This window comes from Epargyreus clarus, unplaced genomic scaffold, assembly GCF_041222505.1.
Source record: "Epargyreus clarus isolate Ecla_fem2 unplaced genomic scaffold, WU_Ecla_fem_2.2 ptg000026l, whole genome shotgun sequence".
Classification (NCBI taxonomy): domain Eukaryota; kingdom Metazoa; phylum Arthropoda; class Insecta; order Lepidoptera; family Hesperiidae; genus Epargyreus; species Epargyreus clarus.
This window is the reverse complement of record NW_027332233.1, coordinates 9,351,983-9,376,392: the sequence shown is the minus strand read 5'-3', so window position 1 is coordinate 9,376,392 and position 24,410 is coordinate 9,351,983. Positions and strand designations below refer to the sequence as shown.

Below are 24,410 nucleotides of genomic sequence, written 5' to 3'. Positions count from 1 at the left end.
CAAGACAGATATTGCACCCAACTATGGATTGTATAGTACATACAGCCATTATAACAAGATAATTGATTACAGGGTTACAAGATACAAGCGTGGCGTTGGGACGACACCGTGAACGATAATGTGGAACAGAGGCTCGTCAGCGTGCCACCGAATCTCTTGAACCCTCTAACAGAGCAAACGGCTATTATTGGTGGTTTAGATAAGTTCACCGACTATAATATATCGGTGCTATGCTTCACCGAGCCCGGCGACGGACCGCGAAGTGACTTTGTTCTGGTTCGAACAATGGAAGACAGTGAGTTTATTTTTGATACTAAATAAATTATTGCTTCCTGTTTATTTATGACTCGTTTTTGCAAGCAACTTTACTAGCTTAAAGTAAAAAATAAATACGGTATTATTATTTTACGAGTCCGTGTACGTTATATGTCGTCGTCAACCCATTACTGTCCCAATGCTGATAACGGGTCTCCTCTCAGAGTGAAGGGTTTAGGCCATAGTCCACCGTGTGAACCAAGTTCGTATTGGTAGACTTCACATATCTTTGAGAAGTTTTTTTAAAGATTTTATAGGTACGCAGGTTTCCTCACGATGTTTTTTCTTCGCCGTTAAAGCAAGTGATATATTATGTGATATGTTATAAATGTAGGTATGTAAAAATATTTAGTTTCTATTTTTGTTTTTAGTTCCTGATGAAGTGACGAATCTCCAATTTGATGATATATCAGACCGCGCCGTAAGAGTGTCATGGAGTCCTCCAAAGAAAGCGAATGGCATTTTAATTGGATATAAATTAACATATCAAATGAAGGACAATCCTGAAACGTTTAAGGAAGAAATTCTACCGCCGAATGTCACAAGTATTCGAGTGGAACATTTACAAGTATGTATTAATTACATTTACATGTATTAATTTTTAAAAGAAACAATTTTAAACATATTTGTTATATATTTTCAATTCACACAGGATGTATTCAGCACCGCTTATGCCATGCTAGTGATATTGAAAGTATAGCGCACGTTGAATTAAGGTCATCTCCAGTTTTCTACGCAATATGAAGAAGAGTAATTTAAGCTAATTTAATTGACCTACCTATCTTTCAACAACTCACCTAACTTTACGATTACTTAGAGATATTTTTAGAAGTTCCTTCGAGGTGTACGATGTAGCATACATACTTATTTGTAAATTCAGACTCTTAAATGTTCAAATAAAAAAACATTTTCCATTTAAGTTTAAGTAACACAGCTCTACCAATCCATATTGGAGAAGCTCTTGACCTCACCTTCATTTACAAAGGCCAATAGTCAATATAACCATAAAGCTATGAATATGCAGCTAATGCATATGGGTGTTTATATTGAATGTTACTCATTAGTTGCCTATATTCAATATACATAATTAGATTAAAGCCTAAAGGTGCATTTATATCTGTTACAGTTAAAACCCTTTATTAGAATTAGTTTTACTAAACGCCTTTGTTAAAACTAGAAGTACCTAGTAAAAATATAATTTACCACTAAAGGAACATTATAGGGAACATCTAAATTTGGTTAGGTTAGGTTGGAACATATGGTTTTAGTGCGGTAAAAATCCCACTTAACCCGGCGTCGCTCCCACGTCGGGTACCTTTTGAAGGTTTCCCCCTCGTAAAAAATAAAGTTTGGAATATATTTATTTTTATTTTATTTAATTATTTTATTTCATTTTATTTTTATGAATGACTGCCCGTGCATAGATTAATAAAGATTATTTGTACGGTGCAACCGTGCATTTGCTGCAGTCAGCATTTCCCAAGCCGCGCGCACGTCATTCATTAAATAATTATATTTTCAAATCAGTTCGCATCAATTAGCCAACAAGGGCGCCGCGTTCTCATTTATATCAAGTAGTTTTAGCGCATCTCATTCATTACAATTAAGTATCGGTTTTGGACAATATAATCATTACTCCATAATTCGGTATTTTATTTATCGCTAATAGTGTATGCAGCAAGAAACCATACATTATTAAATGGTCCTTCGAGCTTAAAAGTGATACCGCGTGGCGTGGTTGTAACCACGTGTGCCGGACTAGTGACTATCAGTTTAAATCAAGTGACTTTCAAGAACATTGTTAGTGGTTATCAAGAACTCTAGCAGTGATTATCAGGGATTGCAGTGAGGAGAAGAAAGTCTACATGTTTGCAGTAAGCAGGGATTAAACAAGTAAGACCGTTGCATTTTTATTACTCAGCAAACATGGAAGAAATTTACAAAAATCAGGGTGAGTTACACGTGGCTATGTCCAAAATAGTCACAAATATAAATAAGGATTCCGCGGGACGTAAGTCTTTTGATTATTATAAAAGAAGATTGGAAGCCTTAGAAGCCTACTGGGCAGATTATCAATACAATCATGATCGGCTTTCAACGGAGGGAAGCAGGACCCATCCGTATTTTACCGAAAATGAGTTTGAGCAAGCATTTAATGTTTATAAATCAACAAAATCATTTATCCATGATCAACATCAGTTATTATTAAAAAGAACTGCACTGGAACCTACTGGTAAATCTATATCGCAACCACTACCATCTCAACAAGGAGAGACAAGTCGGCAGCGCGAGGCGGGATCAGCAGGGCCTTCCCACGACTACGAGGATGAGCAATCGTCGTCATCTACCAGGCAAGTTTCTAGAGGTTCTAATAGCAAATTAGATGAGATGCTTAAAAGACAATTGAGTAACTTCCGAGCATTCCTTAGGACTGTATCTTCCATAAATTTGAGTGTCATGTCTCAAAAATGGGAGCTAGAAGACGCTTTACGTAGTCTACAATCAAGGTGGTCAGTAATTGATTCCCTGCATTGGGAATTGGACAGCGAGTTAGAAGGAATGGATGTAACTTATGAACAATCTTATACGAAGCATGAGAGTACCTACAACGAAATGAAGAAAGCAATTAATTCTAAAATGTGGTCAGTAACGCACCAGGAGAGTTGGACTCCAAGGATGGACATTCCTCATTTCAGTGGTAGCTATCAGAGCTGGATATCATTTAAAGATCTTTTTACAGAAGCTATCCACAATAATATATCGATTTCAAATGCCCAGAAGATGCAATTTCTGAAAGGTAAATTAAGAGGAGAAGCTGAACGGTTAATACAACATCTGCCTATTAGCACCGAGAATTACTCCATCGCTTGGGAAATATTGAACAATCGGTATAACAATTTAAGATTGATATTCTCAACGCACGTAAATACTTTGTTAAACCTGCCAGTTACCCAACAAACATCAGTAAACCATATCAAGAAAATACACGACACTACACAAGAATGTTTAAACGCTATTAAACAGCTTGGTGTCGATACAACTAGTTGGGATCCTTTAATCGTTCACATTTTACTACAAAAACTGGATTCGGAGTCTCACAACAATTACTTAGAGTCTTTAAAAAATCCTAGAGAGTTACCAAAATTACAAGATTTTTTGAAATTTTTAGAAAACAAATTTACTACTTTAGAGTCGTCTCGGAAGAAACAAGATACTTTAAAACCATCAAATAACTCGCAAAATAACTTCTCTAACTTAAAACAATTTAAATCAAATTACAATGCAAAACAATCCTTTCCTGCGTATAAAGGTGGTCATTCACCTGCTAACACAGCAAAATTATTGTGTCCATTGTGTAAAGAAATTCATGGACTTTACTTTTGCAATAAGTTTTTAAATATGACACCGCAAGAGAAACGCAAGACATTAGCAAGACTGCGTTTATGCCAAAATTGCCTTTACGATCATAAAGATAAGGTATGTATGTCAGAAAGAAGATGTCGCGAATGTCAAGGTAAACACAATACGCTTGTGCATGAAGCATTTAAAAATTCGGTAAATATAACTACTGCTAGTACAAATAGCATTCAAGAATTAAACCAAAACTCGGTATTGCAACAAGGCAATAACAATATAAGTGAAATATTATTAGCTACAGCTGTAATTAAGATTCAAGCAAGAGATGGATCTTTTCATAGAATGCGAGCACTTATTGATCAAGGCTCTCAAATTTCCCTTATCTCCGAGCATGCTACACAAGTTCTAGGTTTGCCAAGAAAACGCTGTAAGGGATTAATATCAGGTGTTGGAGCCAAGGAAAGTAGCTGCAAAGGTATGACGAATATAACATGTTATTCGTTATATAGCGATTTTTCATTCAATACCGAAGTATTTATTATGAACACACTCGTCAAGAACTTACCTAGTTGCACGTTTAGCAAGCCAACGTGGTCCCATTTGGACGGCATACAACTGTCAGATCCCGACTTTAATATCAGCCGACCTGTGGACATTCTACTAGGAGCCGATGTGTACTCACACATTATATTGGACGGGATTAGCAGGTCAGATGAAGCTAACCTACCAATAGCACAACAGACACGTTTGGGGTGGATTTTATGTGGAAATGTAAAGACACTGCAATGTAACGTAGTACTAAATCATGTTGACGATATAAAGAAATTCTGGGAAATAGAAGATATATCGGAATCACCCTCTTTGTCAGAAGAAGATAGTCAGTGCGTTAAATATTACAAGTCAACTACAACAAGGCGGGAAGATGGCTCGTACGAGGTCAGAATTCCGTTTAAAGAAAATTTTGAGGAGCATTTAGGTTCATCCAAACATACGGCTATTGCACAGTTTCATCAATTGGAGAGAAAATTCAGGAATAACCCTTATATCGAACAACAGTACAAATTATTTATTAATGAATATAAAGCATGCGGACATATGAAACCATCGTCCGGAAACCAGAAACCTAATTGTTACATGCCGCACCATTGTGTTTTACGTAATGACTCAACTACAACTGCACTTCGCGTAGTTTTTAATGCATCCACTAAAACAACATCAGGGTGCAGTTTAAATGATTTAATGTTAAAAGGACCTAACCTTCAACAGGATCTCCAATCTTTGTTATTGAAATGGAGACAATTCCGCTACGCTTTCACCGCGGATATCGAAAAAATGTTTAGGTTTATCTGGGTAAATGAACGAGATCAGAAGTTTCAAAAAATAATATGGCGCGACACTTCCGAATCCTTTTTACAAGAATATCAACTCTGCACGGTCACGTACGGCACCAAGGCCGCGCCGTTTTTGGCAATGATGACGTTAAAGCAGCTGGCAGAGGATGAAAGATCACATTATCAAGATAGTCAGGCTATAGAGGTCTTGGAACAATCATTTTATATGGACGACGTTTTACACGGGGCGGAGTCTATTTTATCAGCATCACGGCTACAGCAAGATTTAATCAAGTTATTGAAATCTGGAGGATTTAATTTACGGAAGTGGAAATCTAATTCGCAAGGTTTAATTAAGAATGTGCAAGAGGATGATCAGAGGCAAAACAATTTTGAATTCAGACAACCGGAATCGACCAAAACATTGGGTTTACATTGGAATTCTAAACAAGATACATTTGAGTTCCAATCACAGATTGAGTCGGTGACGAAGACTCCAACCAAACGATCTATGCTGTCGGACATATCCAAGTTATATGACCCACTTGGTTGGTTGTCCCCAGTATCGACCAGACTAAAATTATTATTTCAAAAGGTATGGGTGTCTAATATGCAGTGGGACGATACAGTACCAGATGACATCTTAAAAGAGTGGATCCAACTCAGAGAGGACATGTCACGTATAGATCAGATTCAGGTAGCACGGTGGTTGCACACGACAGCGGAAGGTGATGAGCTGGAGCTTCATGGCTTTTGTGATTCTTCTACCAAGGCGTATGCGTGCGTCATTTACTCTAGAATCAGAGTGGAGGGAGGCGTCAAGGTCTCGTTGGTGGCAGGGAAAGCCAGGCTCGTTCCAGCAAACAAAACAATAACATTACCGCGGTTGGAACTCTGCGGTGCACTACTTTTGGCTAAACTCATGGCTAAAGTACATGAATGCCTCAGTAAATATAATATCAGAACATATGGTTGGGTGGATTCAAAAGTCGTCCTTGCTTGGCTTCAAGGGAATCCGGGAAGGTGGAAGCCCTTCGTTGCAAACAGGGTGAGAGAAATTATCAAAATTATGCCTCCGCAGCAATGGCAATACGTCAAGTCGGCGGAAAACCCCTCAGATTGTGCGAGTCGAGGCATGAGTGTAAGTCAGCTGATAGAACACTCTCAATGGTGGAAGGGGCCTTTATGGCTGTCAGACAGTAACACCAGCCTGGGCCGTAGTCAAACTGAAATTTACAAGACGAATGAAGAAGTTAAACAATCGCCACAAGTAAATTCTTTAACCAAGAAAACTAGTATAATTGAAGAGCTTCTTACAAGATTTAGTTCTTATCAGAAACTAACAAGAGTTTTTGGATGGATCTTAAGATTTATAAAACTAACGCAGCGAAAGGAAACATGTCAATCAAGTTACCTTACCTTGAAGGAAATAAATATAGCAAAATATACCCTAATAAAGTATGTACAACAAGCAGAATTTACAAGCGAAATTAATAACTTACAACTAAATAAACCTATATGTACAAAAAGCAAATTATTGCAATTAAACCCTTTTCTGGATACAAGCGGACTTCTTAGAGTTGGAGGGAGATTAAATAAGGCGGAAATCAATTCAAACATGAAGAACCCTATCATTTTACCGCATTGTGGTCCCCTTACTAACTTAGTAATAGATCACGCACATACCCTTTCCTTACATGGTGGGGCTAGAGTGACATTATCAATTATTCGTCAAAAATACTGGATCTTGGGTGGCAACCGAGCTGTCAAGAGCCGGTTATACACTTGCGTGACATGTCGCAAAAATAACCCAATCAGAATAACGCAATTAATGGGAGATCTACCTACACAGCGATGCAACGCAGCCAAACCTTTCTACCATACCGGTGTAGATTTTACTGGGCACGTATTTATAAAGGCCAACAAGGGTCGTGGTATCAAGACCACTAAGGGCTACATAGCAGTTTTCATATGCATGGCCACAAGAATAGTTCACTTGGAGCTGGTCTCCGACCTTTCCTCGTCTGCATTTTTGGCAGCATTGCGCAGAATGGCGGCTAGAAAAGGATCTCCGCGGCATATGTATTGCGATAATGGAACAAACTTTGTGGGCGCTAGTAATATTTTGGCACAGGAGTTTCAAAACATATTACAAACATTTGACCAAGATTTCATTACTGAATTAATTAATATGGAAATAGAGTGGCATTTTAATGCCCCGTCATGGCCTTCGGCAGGTGGTCTATGGGAGGCGGCAGTTAAAAGTGTGAAGTATCATCTTCGAAGAGTCGTTGGTGAGCAGCGATTAACTTTTGAGGAATTTTCTACGGTGTTGGCGCAAATAGAAGCTGTTTTGAATTCCAGGCCGTTATGCGCGCTAACAGAAGATCCTGATGACATGGAATTTCTGACACCATCGAGCTTTATAAATTTAAACCAAGACATGAATATTGTAGAAACCGAAGCTGACATGCGTACGAGATGGTATCTTACTCAGAAAATTGTTCAAGATGTATGGAAGCGTTGGCGTTCAGAGTATCTCAGTCATCTGTCTGCACGAAGCAAGTGGAAACATCAGCAACCCAACATACAAATTAATGATGTAGTGATGATCAATGATGCGAATTTACCCCCTGGCAAGTGGGCGGTAGGACGCGTCGTCGAGCTACATCCGGGAGCTGACGGCCATGTCAGGGTGGTCACGTTAAAAACTAAAAGTGGCTTCATAAAACGCCCGATTATAAAATTATCAATACTCCCGGTAAATAAAACTAAAGTCGAACAAGCGACGCAACCGGCTGATGTCTCAAATGACAAACCTATTAAAAGACAATCTAAAATATCAGGTTACAATTTTATATCCCTAACTACGTTATTGCTCTTTTTCATGAGTATTTTGGGCACATGTCATTGTTCATATCATGTGGATTATATTAAATACAATCAAGGACTGTACTTTGACAAAATTACCGATATGAGATTAATAAGGGACGAATGGAAAATAGTCACCTATTATAACATGAATCCATATTGGCAAGGTACAGAAGCATGCAACAAATATATAAAATATTTAGGTACGACATGCAATCTTCTTAAAAATATATCGCATTGTGACGTAATATCAACGCAATTACAGCAAGAGTTCTCGGAATTAAATTACTATAACCAGCTGTTGCTAAGTCAGCATTCTAGCACGCGTGCGGACATACGTAAGCGCCGCGGTCTTCTTAACGGTGTCGGATATCTGGCGAACAGTCTGTTCGGAGTACTCGACGAAAGATTCGCAGAACAGTATAAACACGATATACAATTAATTAAAGACAATGAAGATCATTTGATGGCACTTATAAGAAATCAAACTTCCGTATTAGAAGTGGAATACAACGTTTTAAAAAGAAATGAGCAATCCATTAATAAACAACATAAAATGTTAAATTACCTATCAAATCAGTTTCAACATATCCAGAATGCTTTAAAGACTGACCACGAGAGAAACATCATTATGAGTGATTTTACTTTGGGAGCTATAGCGGCGAACAACATGTTAAGACAGCTAGCAAGTGTGCAGTCTACTTTGTTGGATACCGTAACAGATATATACCACGGTAAATTTAATTTTCATTTAATTTCTCCGGAGCAGCTTAAAAGCACACTCACCAGCATATCAAGTCATCTAACAAAGGATTTAACATTGCCTATTAATAACTTACATAACGATTTTAGAAACGTATACAATTTATTGAAAATAAAAGCAAGAATGTCAGAAGATTATTTATTATTTGAATTACGGCTTCCTTTGGTAACACGAGAACCGTTTGAAATCACGAAAATTTTATCAATACCACGTATTATTGGTAATTTTAGCATGGCTCGACTTATACCGATAGCAGAATACGTTGCTATTAATTTAAGAAACGAGAAATACTTAACATTATCTGAACAAGATATCAACTCATGTCTACACGACGGAATAAATGGTCGCCTATGTTATTCAAAGGGCCCTATTTATCATCTTAAAAATTATGAAAATTTATGTGAAATGGACCCAATTACAAGGAAATGCAAGATCAATTATGCTACCTGTACTAATGAATGGATAGAAATTAGCAAGATAAATACCTATCTATTCTTCTGCTGCGGGAGTTGCTACATCCGTGTGTTATGTGAAGATCATGTAACGGCTACTCGGTTAACAAATGCAGGAATAATAACAGTTGATCAAGGATGTTTAATTAAAACTGAAAATTTTACAATCTATGCGCATAATGAAGGTTCCAGTAGCATTCACGTTGAAAATATTTTTTACAAGCAGGACATAGAACCTGTCAATTATATGATTAATATAAGCATTCCTACCCCTCTGCAGCTCAATAACTCATTCTCTTCTAATGAAAAACAATTAGAAGAAATCAAAAGACAAATTCACGGTCTCAAATCAAATGAAAACTTATCCCAGCGGGTGTCCTATCATGACGTACACCACTACACTTTAATTTATGTAATCTTGGGAGCTACATTGGTCATTGGCGTGATCGTCCTGGCACGTAGAGTCCGTAGCAGGCGCTGGACACTTCGGCAGTCGGCGGTGGCGAGGGCCGAACAGGCGGGTTCTCAACCAACTGTCATCGAGCTGCCTTTAGCGGCAGAATCCTCGAGCGTAAATAAATGTGATCGTGAATGTGATAATCAAGTGCGGTGTGAAAGTGTGTATAGTGAAATACCTAAAGTGCATAAAGTGAATAAGTGTACAACCCCTATGCCAAGAAAAACAAAATTCACTTAGAGACTTTAGATTTCTAGCATAAGGACAAAATGGAATCATCTTGTTACACTATCATACATATTCATACCTACATTTCATTTCATCTTTCGCCCTTGGGAGCATGTACGGTGCAACCGTGCATTTGCTGCAGTCAGCATTTCCCAAGCCGCGCGCACGTCATTCATTAAATAATTATATTTTCAAATCAGTTCGCATCAATTAGCCAACAAGGGCGCCGCGTTCTCATTTATATCAAGTAGTTTTAGCGCATCTCATTCATTACAATTAAGTATCGGTTTTGGACAATATAATCATTACTCCATAATTCGGTATTTTATTTATCGCTAATAGTGTATGCAGCAAGAAACCATACATTATTCACTCCTAACAAGAACATGTAACCAGTTTTGACAATGGAAATAGTTGCGTAAAAATGTTTTGCCACGTCTCCGTGCTAAAATGTCCCTAAAATATTTGAAATAATTATTTATTTATTATGTTAATTACGCACGTATCGTATTTCGTATTTATTCGTAAATTTTCTCTAAAAAATGTTTTTATTTGTCAAGAATTCAAAAAAAGAACTTACAAATAAGCCGTTTGTGGCTTCATTCAATTTCAAGGCGGCGAAGTATGTTTACTAATCTATGTGCCCGTGTGGCAGGCGAGCACGTCGTACACGTTCTGGGTGAGCGCGCTGAGCGGCGTGGGCGAGGGCGCGGCGCGCGCGGCGAGCATCCAGTCGGGCGTGGAGCCGGTGCTGCCGCGCGCGCCGCGCAACCTCGCGCTCTCCAACATCGCCGCCGCCTCCGTGCTGCTGCAGTTCACGCCCGGCTTCGACGGGAACTCCTCCATCTCGCTGTGGACTGTGCAGGTATGGTTTATAGTTTGTTATAGTCCGCGTCAAGCTGCTAGTTCGCACCGAATATAGAAATGAGTCGCATCGCAATAGCAAATTGATAGCAGCAGCAGCTAGCAGCAATAGCAGTTGATTTTAGCGGGACGAAGACAGCGCGGGACCCCCCTGGCGCTATGCCATCTTCGCCCGCGGGTACATAGCTGCGTTAGTGTTCCCTAACGTTACGGAGTATATGCTAACTAAACTTGCGTGCAACAATTTCAGAGGAGACTAGAAGTCTGGCGCGGACTATACTGGCTCCCAAAAAGCCCCATATGTCATGTTTTTTATAAGCCACCAAACGATCGCTACACATCTACAACCCCATTTTCGATATATTGTGCTGCGGTCCTTATAAGTGTTGTCCGACTTTTTATGCGACTTTGTAGGATTTTTTTTAAACTTTAATTTAAAGTGATGCAAGGAGAAATTCAATTAATAAATAAAATACACTAATAAACATTGCAAGTTATAAATAAGCAGAAATGACTTAGTAGACGATGGTGGATTTTATGTCCTATGCCTCTAACTACATATATGTGTTTCTAAACCTTTTTGTACTATTTATGTATTTGTACTATTTATGTACTAATTATGTATGTATTTGGATAACAATAATGTTATTTCCCGTATAGGCCCAAACAGCTCGCAACTCCTCATGGGTAACAATCTACGAAGTCAACGCCCCGGATGCGCAATCCATCCTCGTCACTGGGTTGATTCCGTTCACAACGTACCGGCTGAGACTGATCGCTACGAACATAGTGGGTTCGTCACCGCCCTCAGAGCCGTGTAAAGAGTTCCAAACCATCCAGGCACCACCGCGTCACCCGCCTAGGAACGTAACCGTACGCGCTGTCAGTGCGAATAACTTACGCGTCAGATGGATTGTAAGTATTCTCATAATATTTTGTCATATTGTAAAACTTATAATTGACGGAGTACGTTGGATAGTTTGTTAAAGTCAATATATAAGCTACAGTGCAATTTAAAACTATATGTTTCCAAAGAAAGTACCTTACCTTGTAAAATTTGTAACCTTATTGTCGATTTAGAAAACAAACAGAATTACTTTGGAGACATAATATAACATATTGTGGCAACATTATTCCCATCAATTGCAGCCTCTCCAACAAAGTGAATGGTACGGCAATCCTAAAGGCTACAACATAACGTACAAACGAAGTGGCGCCAACGAAACCTTATACACTGTGATCGAGGATCACACAGCCAACTCACACGTGTTGGCCAACCTAGAGGAATGGTCCGTGTACGAAATCCGCATGACGGCTATTAATGAAGTTGGAACTTCCGAGGAGAGTCCTGTGGCAACTGAAAGAACGAGAGAATCTGGTAAGTTTTATTTTCACTTGAAAAGTAAAACTTGCACCGTTATTCTGATTGAGACCATTGGCAATTTTATAATATTATTATATGCCTTTTTGATAACTATAGTATAAATAAACAGCTAAAGTTAACTTGAATTATTTGTTCACTAAACAAAAAAAAAATGTCATTTTCGATATCTATGTCGGTTCAATATCGAACTTTTCCCTTTTACAATAAAACGCGATGAAATACACAAAGCATTTGAAAATGTTAAAAAAGAAAATAATAATTTTTGTACACATTCTTATTACTTTTTCATGCAATAGTTCCTTCAAGCGGCCCAGTCGAAGTGTCAGCGAACGCAACATCCTCTACCACCGTCGTAGTATTATGGGGAGACATCCCAGCGCACGATCAAAATGGTCTGATCGAAGGATACAAAGTGTGCTATGCAGCTGTAGTACCACCGCCTCGACCCGAGCATCAGAAAGTGCAATGCCAGGCGATAACGTCTAACTTAACACACACAATAACATTAACGGAGCTTAGGAAGTATGTTGTGTATCAAATACAAGTTCTGGGATATACGAGGCTTGGAGATGGCGCTCTGAGTGACCCGCCTGTGACCGTTCGAACGTTTGAAGATAGTAAGTATTTTTTGTATCAACCCATAAATCAAATTGCTTTTAAAAGTATTCTGTTTCTAACTTTCATTGTTCATTTTTAGCTCCTGGACCACCATCAAACGTGTCATTTCCAGACGTGTCCTTTACAACAGCGCGAATCATTTGGGACGTCCCAGAGGATCCGAACGGCGAAATTCTGGCCTACAAAGTTACATACCATTTGAACAGCACAACTCAGCACACCTTTTCTAGGGAATTCTTACCTTCGGATCGCACTTTTAGGTACATTTACTTTATCTTATTTTATAGATATATTTAACTTCGTTGTTCTTTCTTGACTTAAAATTTAATCTTTGTTAGCTAATATTTCTCTGATACTCATTAGTCATCTCAATAACTACTACTAACTGCTTTACTAATGGTAATAATACAACTGAGATGCTATAGCAACATTTTTCATTCTCTTTCTCTTTAATCTTAAATGAACTACCTGATTTTCAAACTGTGCCATAATGTTCTACGCACACTATTTTTATCGTGTAATCTGTTTATTTTGTTAAAAAATAAAACATAATTGACTCATCTTCTTAGCCAAGAACTCAATACACGCACGCATTTTCAATATTCACTCTTATCATTTCCTCATAAGTGTTTAAACTTACTTAAAAAATGTATCGTGAAACCCCCAGAGCGACGGAGCTAGCCTCGGAGCGCTACTACCAGTTCTCGGTGACGGCGCAGACGCGGCTGGGCTGGGGCGGCACGGCGCGCGCGCTCGTGCTGACGACGGCCAATCGCGCCGCGCCCGCGCCGCCCGCGCGCCCGCTCGTCGCGCGCTCGCTGCTCCAGCCGCACCACATCACGTTCTCGTGGACCCCCGGCAACGATGGATATGCGCCGCTCAGGTATATTTAAACTCCTAGAGGTACGAACAGACATCGGAACGCTACTCGATGACGATGCAGACGCGGCACGAAGCTCGGCGTACTGCTACAGCCGCACCATATTACGTTCTCGTGGACGCCCGGCAACGATGGATACACCCCGCTCAGGTACGTTTAAACCCTTAGAGCAAAAAAACTGACATCGGAACACTACTCGATGACAATACAGACGCGGCTCGACGCTCGGTGTACTGCTGCAGCCGCACCACATCACGTTCTCGTGGACCCCCGGAAATGATGGATAAGCGCCGCTCCAGTATATTTTAACCCCTAGGGATAGAAACTGACATTGGAATGCTACTTGATAAGTATGCAGATATAGCACGGCGAGCAGTTTACTGCCGCATCACATCACCTTCTCGTGGACCCCCGGCAACAATGTATACGCGCCGCTCAGGTTACTTTCTTTCATAATGAAACCCAAGGATAATAGAACTGGCATCAGAATAATACTACGACTTGTGGACCAATGGCGCTGGGCCTGCTTGTTGCCGCAGTCATACAACATCACCTCCTTGATGCCCAGCAACCAAAGACTAGGCGGCGCTCGAGTTATTAACTGGTATACTGCTTACTAAATCCTCTCTCCGGGAACGTTATAAGAAGATACCCGAGAACTTATCCAGGAAATTGTCAATAGCGTCTCCCTGTGACGTTACTATACATCTAGTATACATAATCATATTATGTGAAATAAAAACAATAGTATTTGTCTGCAGATTTGATATAGTAATGAATTACTTTACAGATACTACACTGTACAACAGAGGGAAGATGGGGCAACATGGCAGACTCTACCTGAACGCGTGGACCCTTTCGCCACCTCCTACACTGTGGAGGGGCTGAAACCATACACAGCGTACCAGTTCCGCATCAGAGCCACCAACGATATCGGGCCCAGTCGATATAGCAACGCAACCGAAACTGTTCGAACTTTACCTGCAGGTAACTTTGTTAAGATATTCATTTATTATGCATGTAGCCTACAATCGTAAATGTAGAATTGATTTCTTTGTTTAGACCAAACCAGATGGAATGTGACCGTTCATATAAAGTTGAACATTATTTATTCTACATTCGCCTACCGCCTTCAGGTTCTTATATCACTGGCGGACATCCGTGGCGGAAGTGACCATTTAACTGTTAACTCGGTTGTTACTTGAAACTTACACAAATAGGCAAATCCAAGTTAAGAATTTTATATTACTATCAAAAAGTATTATTTAAAAATCACATTCATAATCTAGCACCGAGCAAAGCCGTGGAGAAGCTTCACGTGGTGCCGATAACGCCGAGCAGCGTGCGCGTGCAGTGGGCGCCGCTCGGCGAGCAGCACTGGAGCGGCGACACGCAGACGGGCGGCTACCGCGTGCTGTACCAACCGCTGACAGACTTCCCCGCTTCGCTGCAACACACCATGAAGCAGGAGGTGCCTGGTATCAAGGTATGTTATATCGGTTGACTTTCGATCTATAATTGGGTACTTAAAACTTTTTAATTTGATTGTAATGAGTACTCATTATGCGGAGTTTTCATTTCCCAGTCCGGTCCCAGTTCCATCGTTGGATGGATCTTTAGAAACCGTTACATATAAAGATGTTTTATTTCCACTAGTCTAAAATCATACATTCAAAATTTTATTCAGAACTTATTTAAATATACTTATTAACCATATTTTGGTCTATACTTGAATTATAAATTTGAGAGGCTGTTTATTTGTTTGAATGAATGCGCTTACTTCTGGAATGACCAATCAGATTTGAAATACATATTAAAGATTTATAAATTGACACTTCAATTTTTTATTTACACATACATATTTCTTATTTAGTATAACGTCAACCGTAACCTGGCGTATATCGTGTTCCGTAGAGCGAGGAAGTGATCCTGAAGGAGCTGGCGGTGGACCGCAACTACGAGATCAGCGTGTGCGCGGTGAACTCTCAGGGCGCGGGCCCCGCGGGCACCCCGGCGGTGGTGTGGGTGGGCGAGGCGGTGCCGACCGCGCCGCCGCGGGATGTGACCGCTGCGCCCGTCTCGCCCACCGAGGTGGCCCTCACGTGGCAACCGCCACTGCAGGCCCAGCAGAATGGCGACCTGCTAGGATATAAGGTAGTATGAAATTGATACTATAATACAGTAAATATATTAGTGTCGATCTAAAATAATATAATCCGCTCTCCTGTGTTTTCCATTGTGTTCATGCATGACTACTAAGGTCATCGAAACGCTCAGAAATACTTAACGCCAAACTTTATATAACCTTGCTGCCAGCTAACCTAAGCTTTACCTTGTAGTCTCAGATTAACTAAAGGTAGATCATCCATCATCTAGACTTTTCGATTATAATGGCTTTGCTAATTACAACAATATTCTTAGTATAACTTTTGTGAATTAAGATTTTATTCATTCAGATATTCTACTTAATGACGGAATCCCCGGAAGAACCTGAACCTGGACGCCGTGTGGAGGAAGAAATCGAAGTTGTACCAGCCACGGCGACATCACATTCTCTCGTCTTTCTCGACAAATTTACGCAATATCGAATTCAGGTAAAACTCTTCGTATTTTGGAAAATTGTTCATCTATTTTAATAAATACACTATGTACCAGCAATACACAACAACAGTTGAACAATTGTGTGATTATGTAGTTTTTTGTGCTGTAGTCTAATAATAGGAAGTGGAAGAGGAAGTGAAGTATATAAGTTTTGTATTGTAATTATGTTCTTTATTTGTTCAGGTTCTCGCGTTTAACCCAGCGGGCGATGGCCCGCGTTCCAGCGCCGTACTTGTGCGCACGCACCAGGGACTTCCCTCGGCGCCGCGGAACATCACTTTCTCCGACATCACCATGAACAGCCTCGTTGTCTCATGGGAGCCGCCGCACCGCCGCAACGGTCTCATTCAATCTTACCTGGTCACGTACGAGACTGTAGAGCAGGATGAGAGTGAGTGAAAAAAGATTTTTTCATTTACATGTTTGTTATATGGTATTCAGTTTTGTAGACAACAATTTCGTTCATGTTCGCGAATATTCGTGTCGCTATAATAGTAGCGTTTTGGAGTAAATGATAATTAAGCTTCACCTTAAATGTGCTCGATTTGCCTATTTTATTTTATGAGAATTTCTAATGGTCATCTCTGACTGACCGGGCTCTTCCACCAGGATTCAGCAAGCAGGTGAAGCAGAAGGTGACGGAGCGGCGGCTGGCGGTGGGCGGGCTGGAGGAGGAGGCGGAGTACCGGTTCGTGGTGCGCGCGGTGACGCTGGGCGCGGGTGCGGCGGGCACGGCGGCCGCGCGCACCGGCCCGCAGCCCGGCTCGCCCGCGCCGCCCCGCGCGCTCGCCTTGCGAGCAGACCCCGCCGCGCTACACCTGCGATGGACCAACGCCGCGTCCGGCCGCGGACCCCTCCTCGGATATTATTTCGAGGCCAGGAAGAAAGGTAAACAAAGTTACTTTTATGTATATAAGGCATAGATAAGTATAGATATCTCACCGCCTTGTAATTGAAGGAAGCCATTAAATGGCTTAAACGGCTCACAATTCCGTCAGCCGTTTAATGGTTGTCATGGTGTAGTTTACGCGGAACAATACCGACATGCTGAGTTAAGTGGTGCAAAAACACGAAATCGAAAAGAAAGAAAAAATGCGGAGAAATATCGTTTCATTCGTAAATGATCTAAAAACTACTTTTTTAATATTTTTCAAACAAAAATAGATGACGTGACAATTTCAATTGTCAAAACTGGTTACATTTTCTTGTTAGGAGTGAGTAATCTTTACTAATCATCATAGACTAAGGTAGTAAAACTAGCGACGCTGGACGCGGGCGACGACGACCCGCCGTTCGGTTCGTTCATGCCTTCTTCAGGGCGACCATCACATTAAACACTTTGCTTTGTATATCAAGAAATGTGGGTAATCATCTTTTTTATAAGGACCATGTAAACGCGCTCGTGAATGTAAGCTCGAAATGAAATGAATTCTATAAATGACTATTATTTCTATTTTAAAAATATTATTCTACTGTTACTGCAGCTAAGGAAACATGGCAAGCATGTAAGTTATTTAATTAACATTGCACGTTTTCTTGTGCATTTGCCTCACAATATTTTATGTATTTTTAAATATTTTCTTATAGATGACACAAGATGGGAAACTATTACGAGAACAAGCAATGGAATGTTAGAAGAATTTACAATATCCTACCAGAGCCTACTGCCATCGACTGCATACTCGTTTAGAGTGATTGCTTACAACATGTACGGGATTAGTAATCCAGCGTACAGCGACAAGGTGATCGTGACACCTTCTAAGCTGTACTTGGAATATGGCTACCTGCAGTACCGGCCATTCTATCGACGCACATGGTTCATGGTAGCGCTCGCCGCCGCATCAATCATTATTATCATCATGGTCATTGCAATCCTATGTGTGAAGAGCAAGAGCTACAAGTACAAAAGTAAGTATATAAAAGTAAATAAAAGTTTAAAGAATGCTTATTATTTTTTAAGTATACATGTGGTTAAATAATTCCACGCTTCTTTACGCGCTAGATGTTGAACAGTCTCTGTAGACAGTAGTAGCTATTATAATAAGATGTAGCAGAAGGATGTCGATCTATATTACGAAGATTTGTTAACAGAAGAGGCCCAGAAGAGTCTGGAGGAGTCACTGGCAGGCGAGACTGATGAGCGCGGTTCGCTAGCGCTGGAGCTGTATCGTTCGAGGCAGAACTCGGCGAGCAGCGCTGCGGCCCCGCGGCGCAAGGCGGCGCCCGCGCTGGCCAAGTGCCCGCCGCGCCCGTCGCCCGCCTCCGTGGCCTACCACAGCGACGAGGAGAGTCTGCGCGCCTACGACGAAAACCCCGACGACTCCTCGCTCACCGAGAAGCCTTCCGAGATGAGCTCCTCCGACTCCCAGGTGATAACCATTAAAATTAGCGTCGTCTGAGTCCGATCCGCAACTAAATCTCGAATTTTCTTTTTCCTTACTCGGCCGGACCCGCGACGGTAATTATGCCCAAAGTTCCGCTATAGCAAATTTATGTTCTCGATCACGCTTTCGAATCCATTTAGCACTATCGTGTAGGTGCGCATTTTATGTTTAGTTCAACTATTTATAAACATTTGCTCTCTTTTAGTGTAATATCTTCCTGTTAGAATGTGCGGTGTGCTGTCTTGCGTGAGCCATTTTTGGTATATTACGATAATAACTATGAATAGTTTATCGATGCTTTCTTCTATACTAGTCCCTGTTGTCCGAAATGTACGTTACCAAGTATTAAAGCGGCGTCTCTTTCTGCTAATTTGTCGCATTGTAAATATTTTAAATTAAACATAGTTTAGTCAACCGTTTTCGTAGAAGATTCACCATAAATTATAAATCACACCAAAAAGCCCTCATTTTTGGTTGTTTTAGCATGTATCATATTCTTAAAGCTTAGATATTGACATTTATGTATTGACATTATCTTCAGAATTCGGAGAGCGAAAACGAAAGCGTGCGATCCGAACCACATTCGTTCGTGAATCATTACGCTAACGTGAACGACACACTGCGACAGTCATGGAAGCGGCAGCGACCGGTCCGCAACTACTCGAGTTACACGGACTCGGAGCCCGAGGGCAGCGCTGTGGTGAGCCTCAACGGCGGCCAGATCGTCATGAACAACATGGCTCGCTCGCGAGCGCCGCTGCCCGGCTTCTCCTCGTTCGTATGACACGAGCCCACCGACACGGCGCCCGCGCAAGCCGTGCACATGTAACACTGCCCTTGTGTTGTTCAACCTATTTCTATGGACTTTTAAAAGGTTGTCTTTTGTAAGTGAAATCATATCAGTGACAAAGACTTTATTTCAATTCTAAATTGACTTATTGATAATATTAGGTTATTTATTATTGTAGTAGCATTTCTGTTTGTAAATAAATATTAAGATAGTATTATTAGATAATATTTGACGACTTCACGGATCCATAGCTGATACATTCTAATGTAGTTTGAATTTAAATATATGTGGTGACAATTTTAAGAAATTTAGGATCTCACTTGACTTATTGAACGATGTAAATGAATAATGAATATTGAAGTAGAGTTATGGATGATACCACCAAGTGTACTAAAAATACTAAATATAAATTGTAGGAAAACTTCCATTCACACACTAAGTGTTTTTATTGATAAAAAAAATGAAATTAAGATATTTATAGGATCTTTTCTTTAGCATATTATATTACAATGCTAGGTGATAAATAAAGTGACCTTTCAACAAAATTAAAATTATAAATAAATCTGTAGGTACCTATTTCAATTTCGTAACACTATGTATATAAAATGTACCATTTTGTGCAAGTAGATTAACATTAACACAATACTACTACTTTTGAGGATTTGTAGGCAGCTGGAATAGGATAGGATTTTAATAAAAGCAATAAAAGTCTTAAAACAATGACAGCTCCTTAACACTTTTGTTGTTTTTAATTTTTTTGACAAATAGTTAAAATTATGTTTGACATACAAATGTATATAATATTTTATCCGTATCATATAAGATCCGATGCGATTTTATTATGATTAATAGTTATACTGTAATTTACACTGTCTCGTGAGGAAATCAGTATTAAATAATTACTTATCTATAGACCGTTGTAATAATATGCATTTATTACTATAGTACGTATTCTATGTTTTTACACATTTCGAATATAAAAGCTATTTTTTATGAATCGTAGCAATGAACATTTACTGTTACTTTTGTGAAGCTAAAAATATATATTATGGATATGAAACTACTTAAACATTTCCAGAGAGGACAGTTTTAACTAAAATTGAGAATTGGCAGCACCAATTATATCCAAACTAGGCACCTACTTAATTAGTTTTAATGAAGTTTTGTACAGAAAAGCCATAAATATTTTATATGTAATTGATTTATACTTTATTTAAGCCATGTAATATAAACATAAGTTAATCACTGTCTTTATGAACAGAAATAACTTGTAGTTTTTTTTTTATATGTTTTACATATTTTTTTACTTATAAGGCAACTTGACTGATAGTTTTAGAATTAGGACATTCTTTAATTGGTGTATTTGTACAAATAATGGTATATTGCACCTACAAGGTATTTTTGTCCATTTTAATTTTACCACACATACAAAACTACATATAAACTGCCCATTCATAATTTGGCACAATTAAAAAAATAAATAAAAAACTGTGATCTATACTTTCAAACAAAATAGTTCTCTATATCATATCAATGACTAGATATTCACTAATATTAAATATTTAAAGTTTGTCCAGCTATGTTCGAAGCAATACTTAATAATTATGCACTTTTCCTAATTAATATTAGAGTATTATGGATATTTACGATTCTTAAGAATATTTAAATATGATTAAACATTGTAATACTATCAAATAGAGTGACATGAAAATATTGCTTTACCCCAGTTATATAATTAAAATGTGCTTAAGCTTGATTCCATTTTTAACTTTATATTTTACGCAATTAAAATGAGTACTTATGTTAATAACATTTAAAAATTCTGAATGAAGTTACATAATTATATTGTTATGTAAAAATATACTTGTGCCATTCCAATTGAAATACATAATGTTGTTTTGCTTGTTTGTCATAATATTTTGTTTTTACAGAGACATGAGAATAAAAAAATTGAAATCAATGAATTATTTGGTTTGTTTCATTTGTTTCAAATGTTTAAAATTAAATAAATCCTTACTTTTTTAACATTTGTGGGGAATGAAAACCATATCATACGGCACTGCAAAAGTTTAATATTAATTAATTATCTTTTCACAATTATCAAACCATGTTTTAGGGACATATTTAGTACTGTTTTGCCATTGTTTTACAATATTGTAAACTGCTAGGTCAACAATTGAAAATTTATTTCCATAAATCCAATTTTTATTTGGTGAAAACAGTTTCTTGATCAGAGCTTCCTTATTTTTCTCTGGAGATCTTTCCAATAAGCAACACAGATCTAGTAATGAATCCACTTGGAAATCATTAAAGTCATAAGGTGCAACGTTTGGGTACGCAATGGCTAAATACCTCAATACATTTACAATTCCGACAATTGGGATTTCCAAACATGATAACTTCAATTCTGTATCAGCTGCAACTGAAACAAAACATACACAATCAATGCAATATAATTGTTTTTAATACATGAATCTAATAGAAAAAGCCTGAGGTATGCATTACTTTCATTAATTTATGCTCATTATTGCATCTATCTCCAATTCTTCCCAACCAAAGCTCACAATTTGACATTTCTTAGTAGACAAAAAAATCCAAATATTGATCATTGATAAGCAAAACAGATTGGATAGATTGATTATTAATAATAAGTGGAAGTGAGATATCATTAGATGTTCCATACCTTCAAGGAAAGGTAGTTTTTTTTACACTATAGGTATTGCATTTAAATTATTCTCCACTCACCACATTTAAATATCAGCCTGATATTTATTTTTGAGTTCAAAGCTGGATACAAAGCTGCAAATCTCTTGAAGAAAGCAAATATTTTCTGTTTCTTGTCAACGGGCACCGATGAATGAATGTGCCATGAGATATTGATATCCTTAGCATGCTTCTTGTAGATGTTTAGGAACCAAGGTATGTTGTCGGGGCTAAGCACTACAACAATTTCATCCATAGTCACCTGAAAATAATTGCATAGCCTTTTTAATGATAACTGGTAAAACTTCAAAGTGCAGTAAGATTGATCACATAAATAAAAAAAAATAACTTCAGTACTTGTCATTACTTATTATCCTTCAATCCTCACATCTGAATTAATATTAAATAAAAAATACAGTTACTTTGTATAAATTAATGTTATAAACTACTTTGAAAAAATTCCTAGCCAGTATGTATAGTAAATATAAATATTTTTTTACCAATTCTGTTTTTTTTGGCCAATACTGTCTACAAATCTTAAACCTGGCCAGCACGGTAGACTATGATCTAAACCCCTCTCACTCTGAGAGGCCACAAAGTGAGGGGACAGTAATATGAAAGTTGAAAATGATATTAATACCAACTAGAACTTACTGCTACAAGTATATGCTTACTGCTAAAATTAACACTTTCTCGGCAGTTGGGTAATAAAAATAGCTAGCTCACAAATTATACTACAGACAGATTAGTAAAGATACTTCACCGCCTTGAAATTGAATGAAGCCACAAACAGCTTATTTGTAAGTTCTTTTTTTAATTCTTGTCAAATAAAAACATTTTTAGAGGAAATTGAATAAATACCGAATACTGTGTAATTTATATAATAAATAAATAATTATTTCTAATATTTTAGAGACATTTTAGTATGGAGACATGGCAAAACCTTTTTACGCAACTATTTCAATTGTCAAAACTGGTTACGTTTTCTTGTTAGGAGTGAGTAATCTTTACTAATCTATAACTATAGAACTTAAAAAAACAAAGTATATAGAAAGTAAACTCAACTCACATTAGAACAGATGTTTTTAGTCTCCACGATTCTTGGAGTCGCATTATGATTGGTCTTGAAGTTACAAAAGGAGCTAATTGTTTTAATTCTGTCATAAAGGAGGTCTAGTTTTTTTAGCAGGAGATCCTGCCTTTCTTCAAGTTCAGTCATTTCTGTGATGGGTGCTTTCTGTAATAACGCAAATAATTAAATATAATACAAAATATAAAGTGAAACATTTATTGTCAGTTTATTTGATATGATTTTAGCATATAATATATATATAAGTACAAATAATTAATCGCTAATAATAATGATAAAATATAACACATAACCACAGAATTTATTGCAATCCTAGGGTGAGAAATATGTACAAATATTGAAAGCATTTTTGTTAGTTGTGAAGCCATATTTTTGATGAGACGATAGAGGTAAGTAGAATAAAAATTCTGAAAGAAACCTTAAGAAACGTGATAACCTGGTCACTGATTTTGATTTCCACTTCATCCACAACTAGAGAATCAACTATATTTTTTAAGCCGTACATGCATTTAGGTATCGTTACTTCACTGTCGAACGAAACTATATTCTTCATACGGTACATTTTATCTATCTTCGTATACAACCAAAATAAATTACTTCAGCCGATGTGCTACACTGCACAACTTACACGTTTGCGCGTACAATTTCAAACTATTATCTGTACACTTCACTTGCTTTTCCTTACCTCAAAAAGAACTCAGTTATTGAATCAGCCAAAAAAGCACACCTCGATTCTCCTATTCGTATTCAATAAAAATATAGATAACCAATAATCGACCCGAAAGACTAAAGATTGGTGTCTCTTTCTAATACAGAGTAAAAGACAAGGAGCACTAGACGACAATCATTTTTATCATTACGTGGAACACATCATATTTTATTTAATTTTATGAAGGGCTGAAGGCTGTATCTGAAGGCATTATGAAACAAAATTGTAATAATATTAGTAGCTGTTATTATCGCTATAAAATATATGACTTTGGTCATACTGAACAACAATCAATAAAATTGTCAATACATACAATACATATTCATTAGGCTATAATCACACTATGTTTTTCCACGCTACGAATCTGCCGTTAAAGAAAAATTTATCGCACCAAAGAATTTCTTATTTGTATACCTTATAATGATGTCAATAATGAACTATTGATACGATACGACAGAAACAAGCCATAGAATTAATTTAAAAATGAATGTCAGCAAAAAAAATTGAAATTGGCCATTTCAACAAAATAAAATTTTGTTATTTTTCGTTCTAAGACAATCTTATAAAACCAAATACATAGTAGATAATTCAATTTGTGACCGTAATTGCTTTT

General features: G+C 38.1%; 2 protein-coding genes across 5 annotated transcripts in view; one reads left to right on the top strand and one right to left on the bottom strand.

The window, feature by feature from the left end:
- sdk (sidekick cell adhesion molecule) overlaps positions 1-21,262 on the top strand; it is a 54,093-nt gene extending 32,831 nt beyond the window's left edge. The window contains exons 12-28 of one of the 2 annotated variants that reach the window (XM_073087815.1): positions 73-295; positions 687-883; positions 10,430-10,639; positions 11,299-11,553; positions 11,788-12,016; positions 12,319-12,639; positions 12,720-12,900; positions 13,308-13,523; positions 14,311-14,507; positions 14,810-15,006; positions 15,435-15,674; positions 15,977-16,114; positions 16,305-16,512; positions 16,731-17,009; positions 17,709-18,029; positions 18,201-18,490; positions 19,047-21,262. In XM_073087815.1, coding sequence (XP_072943916.1) covers positions 73-295; positions 687-883; positions 10,430-10,639; positions 11,299-11,553; positions 11,788-12,016; positions 12,319-12,639; positions 12,720-12,900; positions 13,308-13,523; positions 14,311-14,507; positions 14,810-15,006; positions 15,435-15,674; positions 15,977-16,114; positions 16,305-16,512; positions 16,731-17,009; positions 17,709-18,029; positions 18,201-18,490; positions 19,047-19,289 — 3,945 coding nt within the window. In that variant the 3' untranslated portion in view covers positions 19,290-21,262. The remainder of the gene's footprint in view (positions 1-72; positions 296-686; positions 884-10,429; positions 10,640-11,298; positions 11,554-11,787; positions 12,017-12,318; positions 12,640-12,719; positions 12,901-13,307; positions 13,524-14,310; positions 14,508-14,809; positions 15,007-15,434; positions 15,675-15,976; positions 16,115-16,304; positions 16,513-16,730; positions 17,010-17,708; positions 18,030-18,200; positions 18,491-19,046) is intronic. The other variant, XM_073087816.1, reaches the window with a different exon arrangement.
- Positions 21,263-21,347: 85 nt separating this feature from the next.
- LOC140753307 (probable aminoacyl tRNA synthase complex-interacting multifunctional protein 2) lies at positions 21,348-23,921 on the bottom strand. Of its 3 annotated transcripts, none has more exons than XM_073087819.1 (4): positions 23,774-23,921; positions 23,068-23,235; positions 22,041-22,260; positions 21,348-21,717 (listed from the first exon to the last, which is right to left on the bottom strand). In XM_073087819.1, the coding sequence occupies exons 2-4, from the start codon at positions 23,215-23,217 to the stop codon at positions 21,371-21,373; spliced, it is 717 nt and encodes a 238-aa protein (XP_072943920.1). In that variant the 5' UTR covers positions 23,218-23,235; positions 23,774-23,921; the 3' UTR covers positions 21,348-21,370. The 3 variants fall into 3 exon arrangements, with proteins under 3 accessions (XP_072943920.1, XP_072943918.1, XP_072943919.1); XM_073087817.1 differs by having other exon boundaries at positions 23,507-23,852; XM_073087818.1 differs by having other exon boundaries at positions 23,525-23,850.
- Between the last annotated feature and the right edge of the window lie 489 nt (positions 23,922-24,410).

What these genes read in the sequence shown, in the direction of transcription:
- LOC140753307 (XM_073087817.1), bottom strand. Translation starts at nt 23,650, where the DNA reads ATGTACCGTATGAAGAATATAGTTTCGTTCGACAGTGAAGTAACGATA. An exon ending in AGGTTATCACGTTTCTTAAG is followed by an intron (nt 23,236 to 23,506) that starts GTTTCTTTCAGA and finishes GCGTTATTACAG; the next exon opens with AAAGCACCCATCACAGAAAT. An exon ending in CAGGCTGATATTTAAATGTG is followed by an intron (nt 21,718 to 22,040) that starts GTGAGTGGAGAA and finishes GTTTTGTTTCAG; the next exon opens with TTGCAGCTGATACAGAATTG.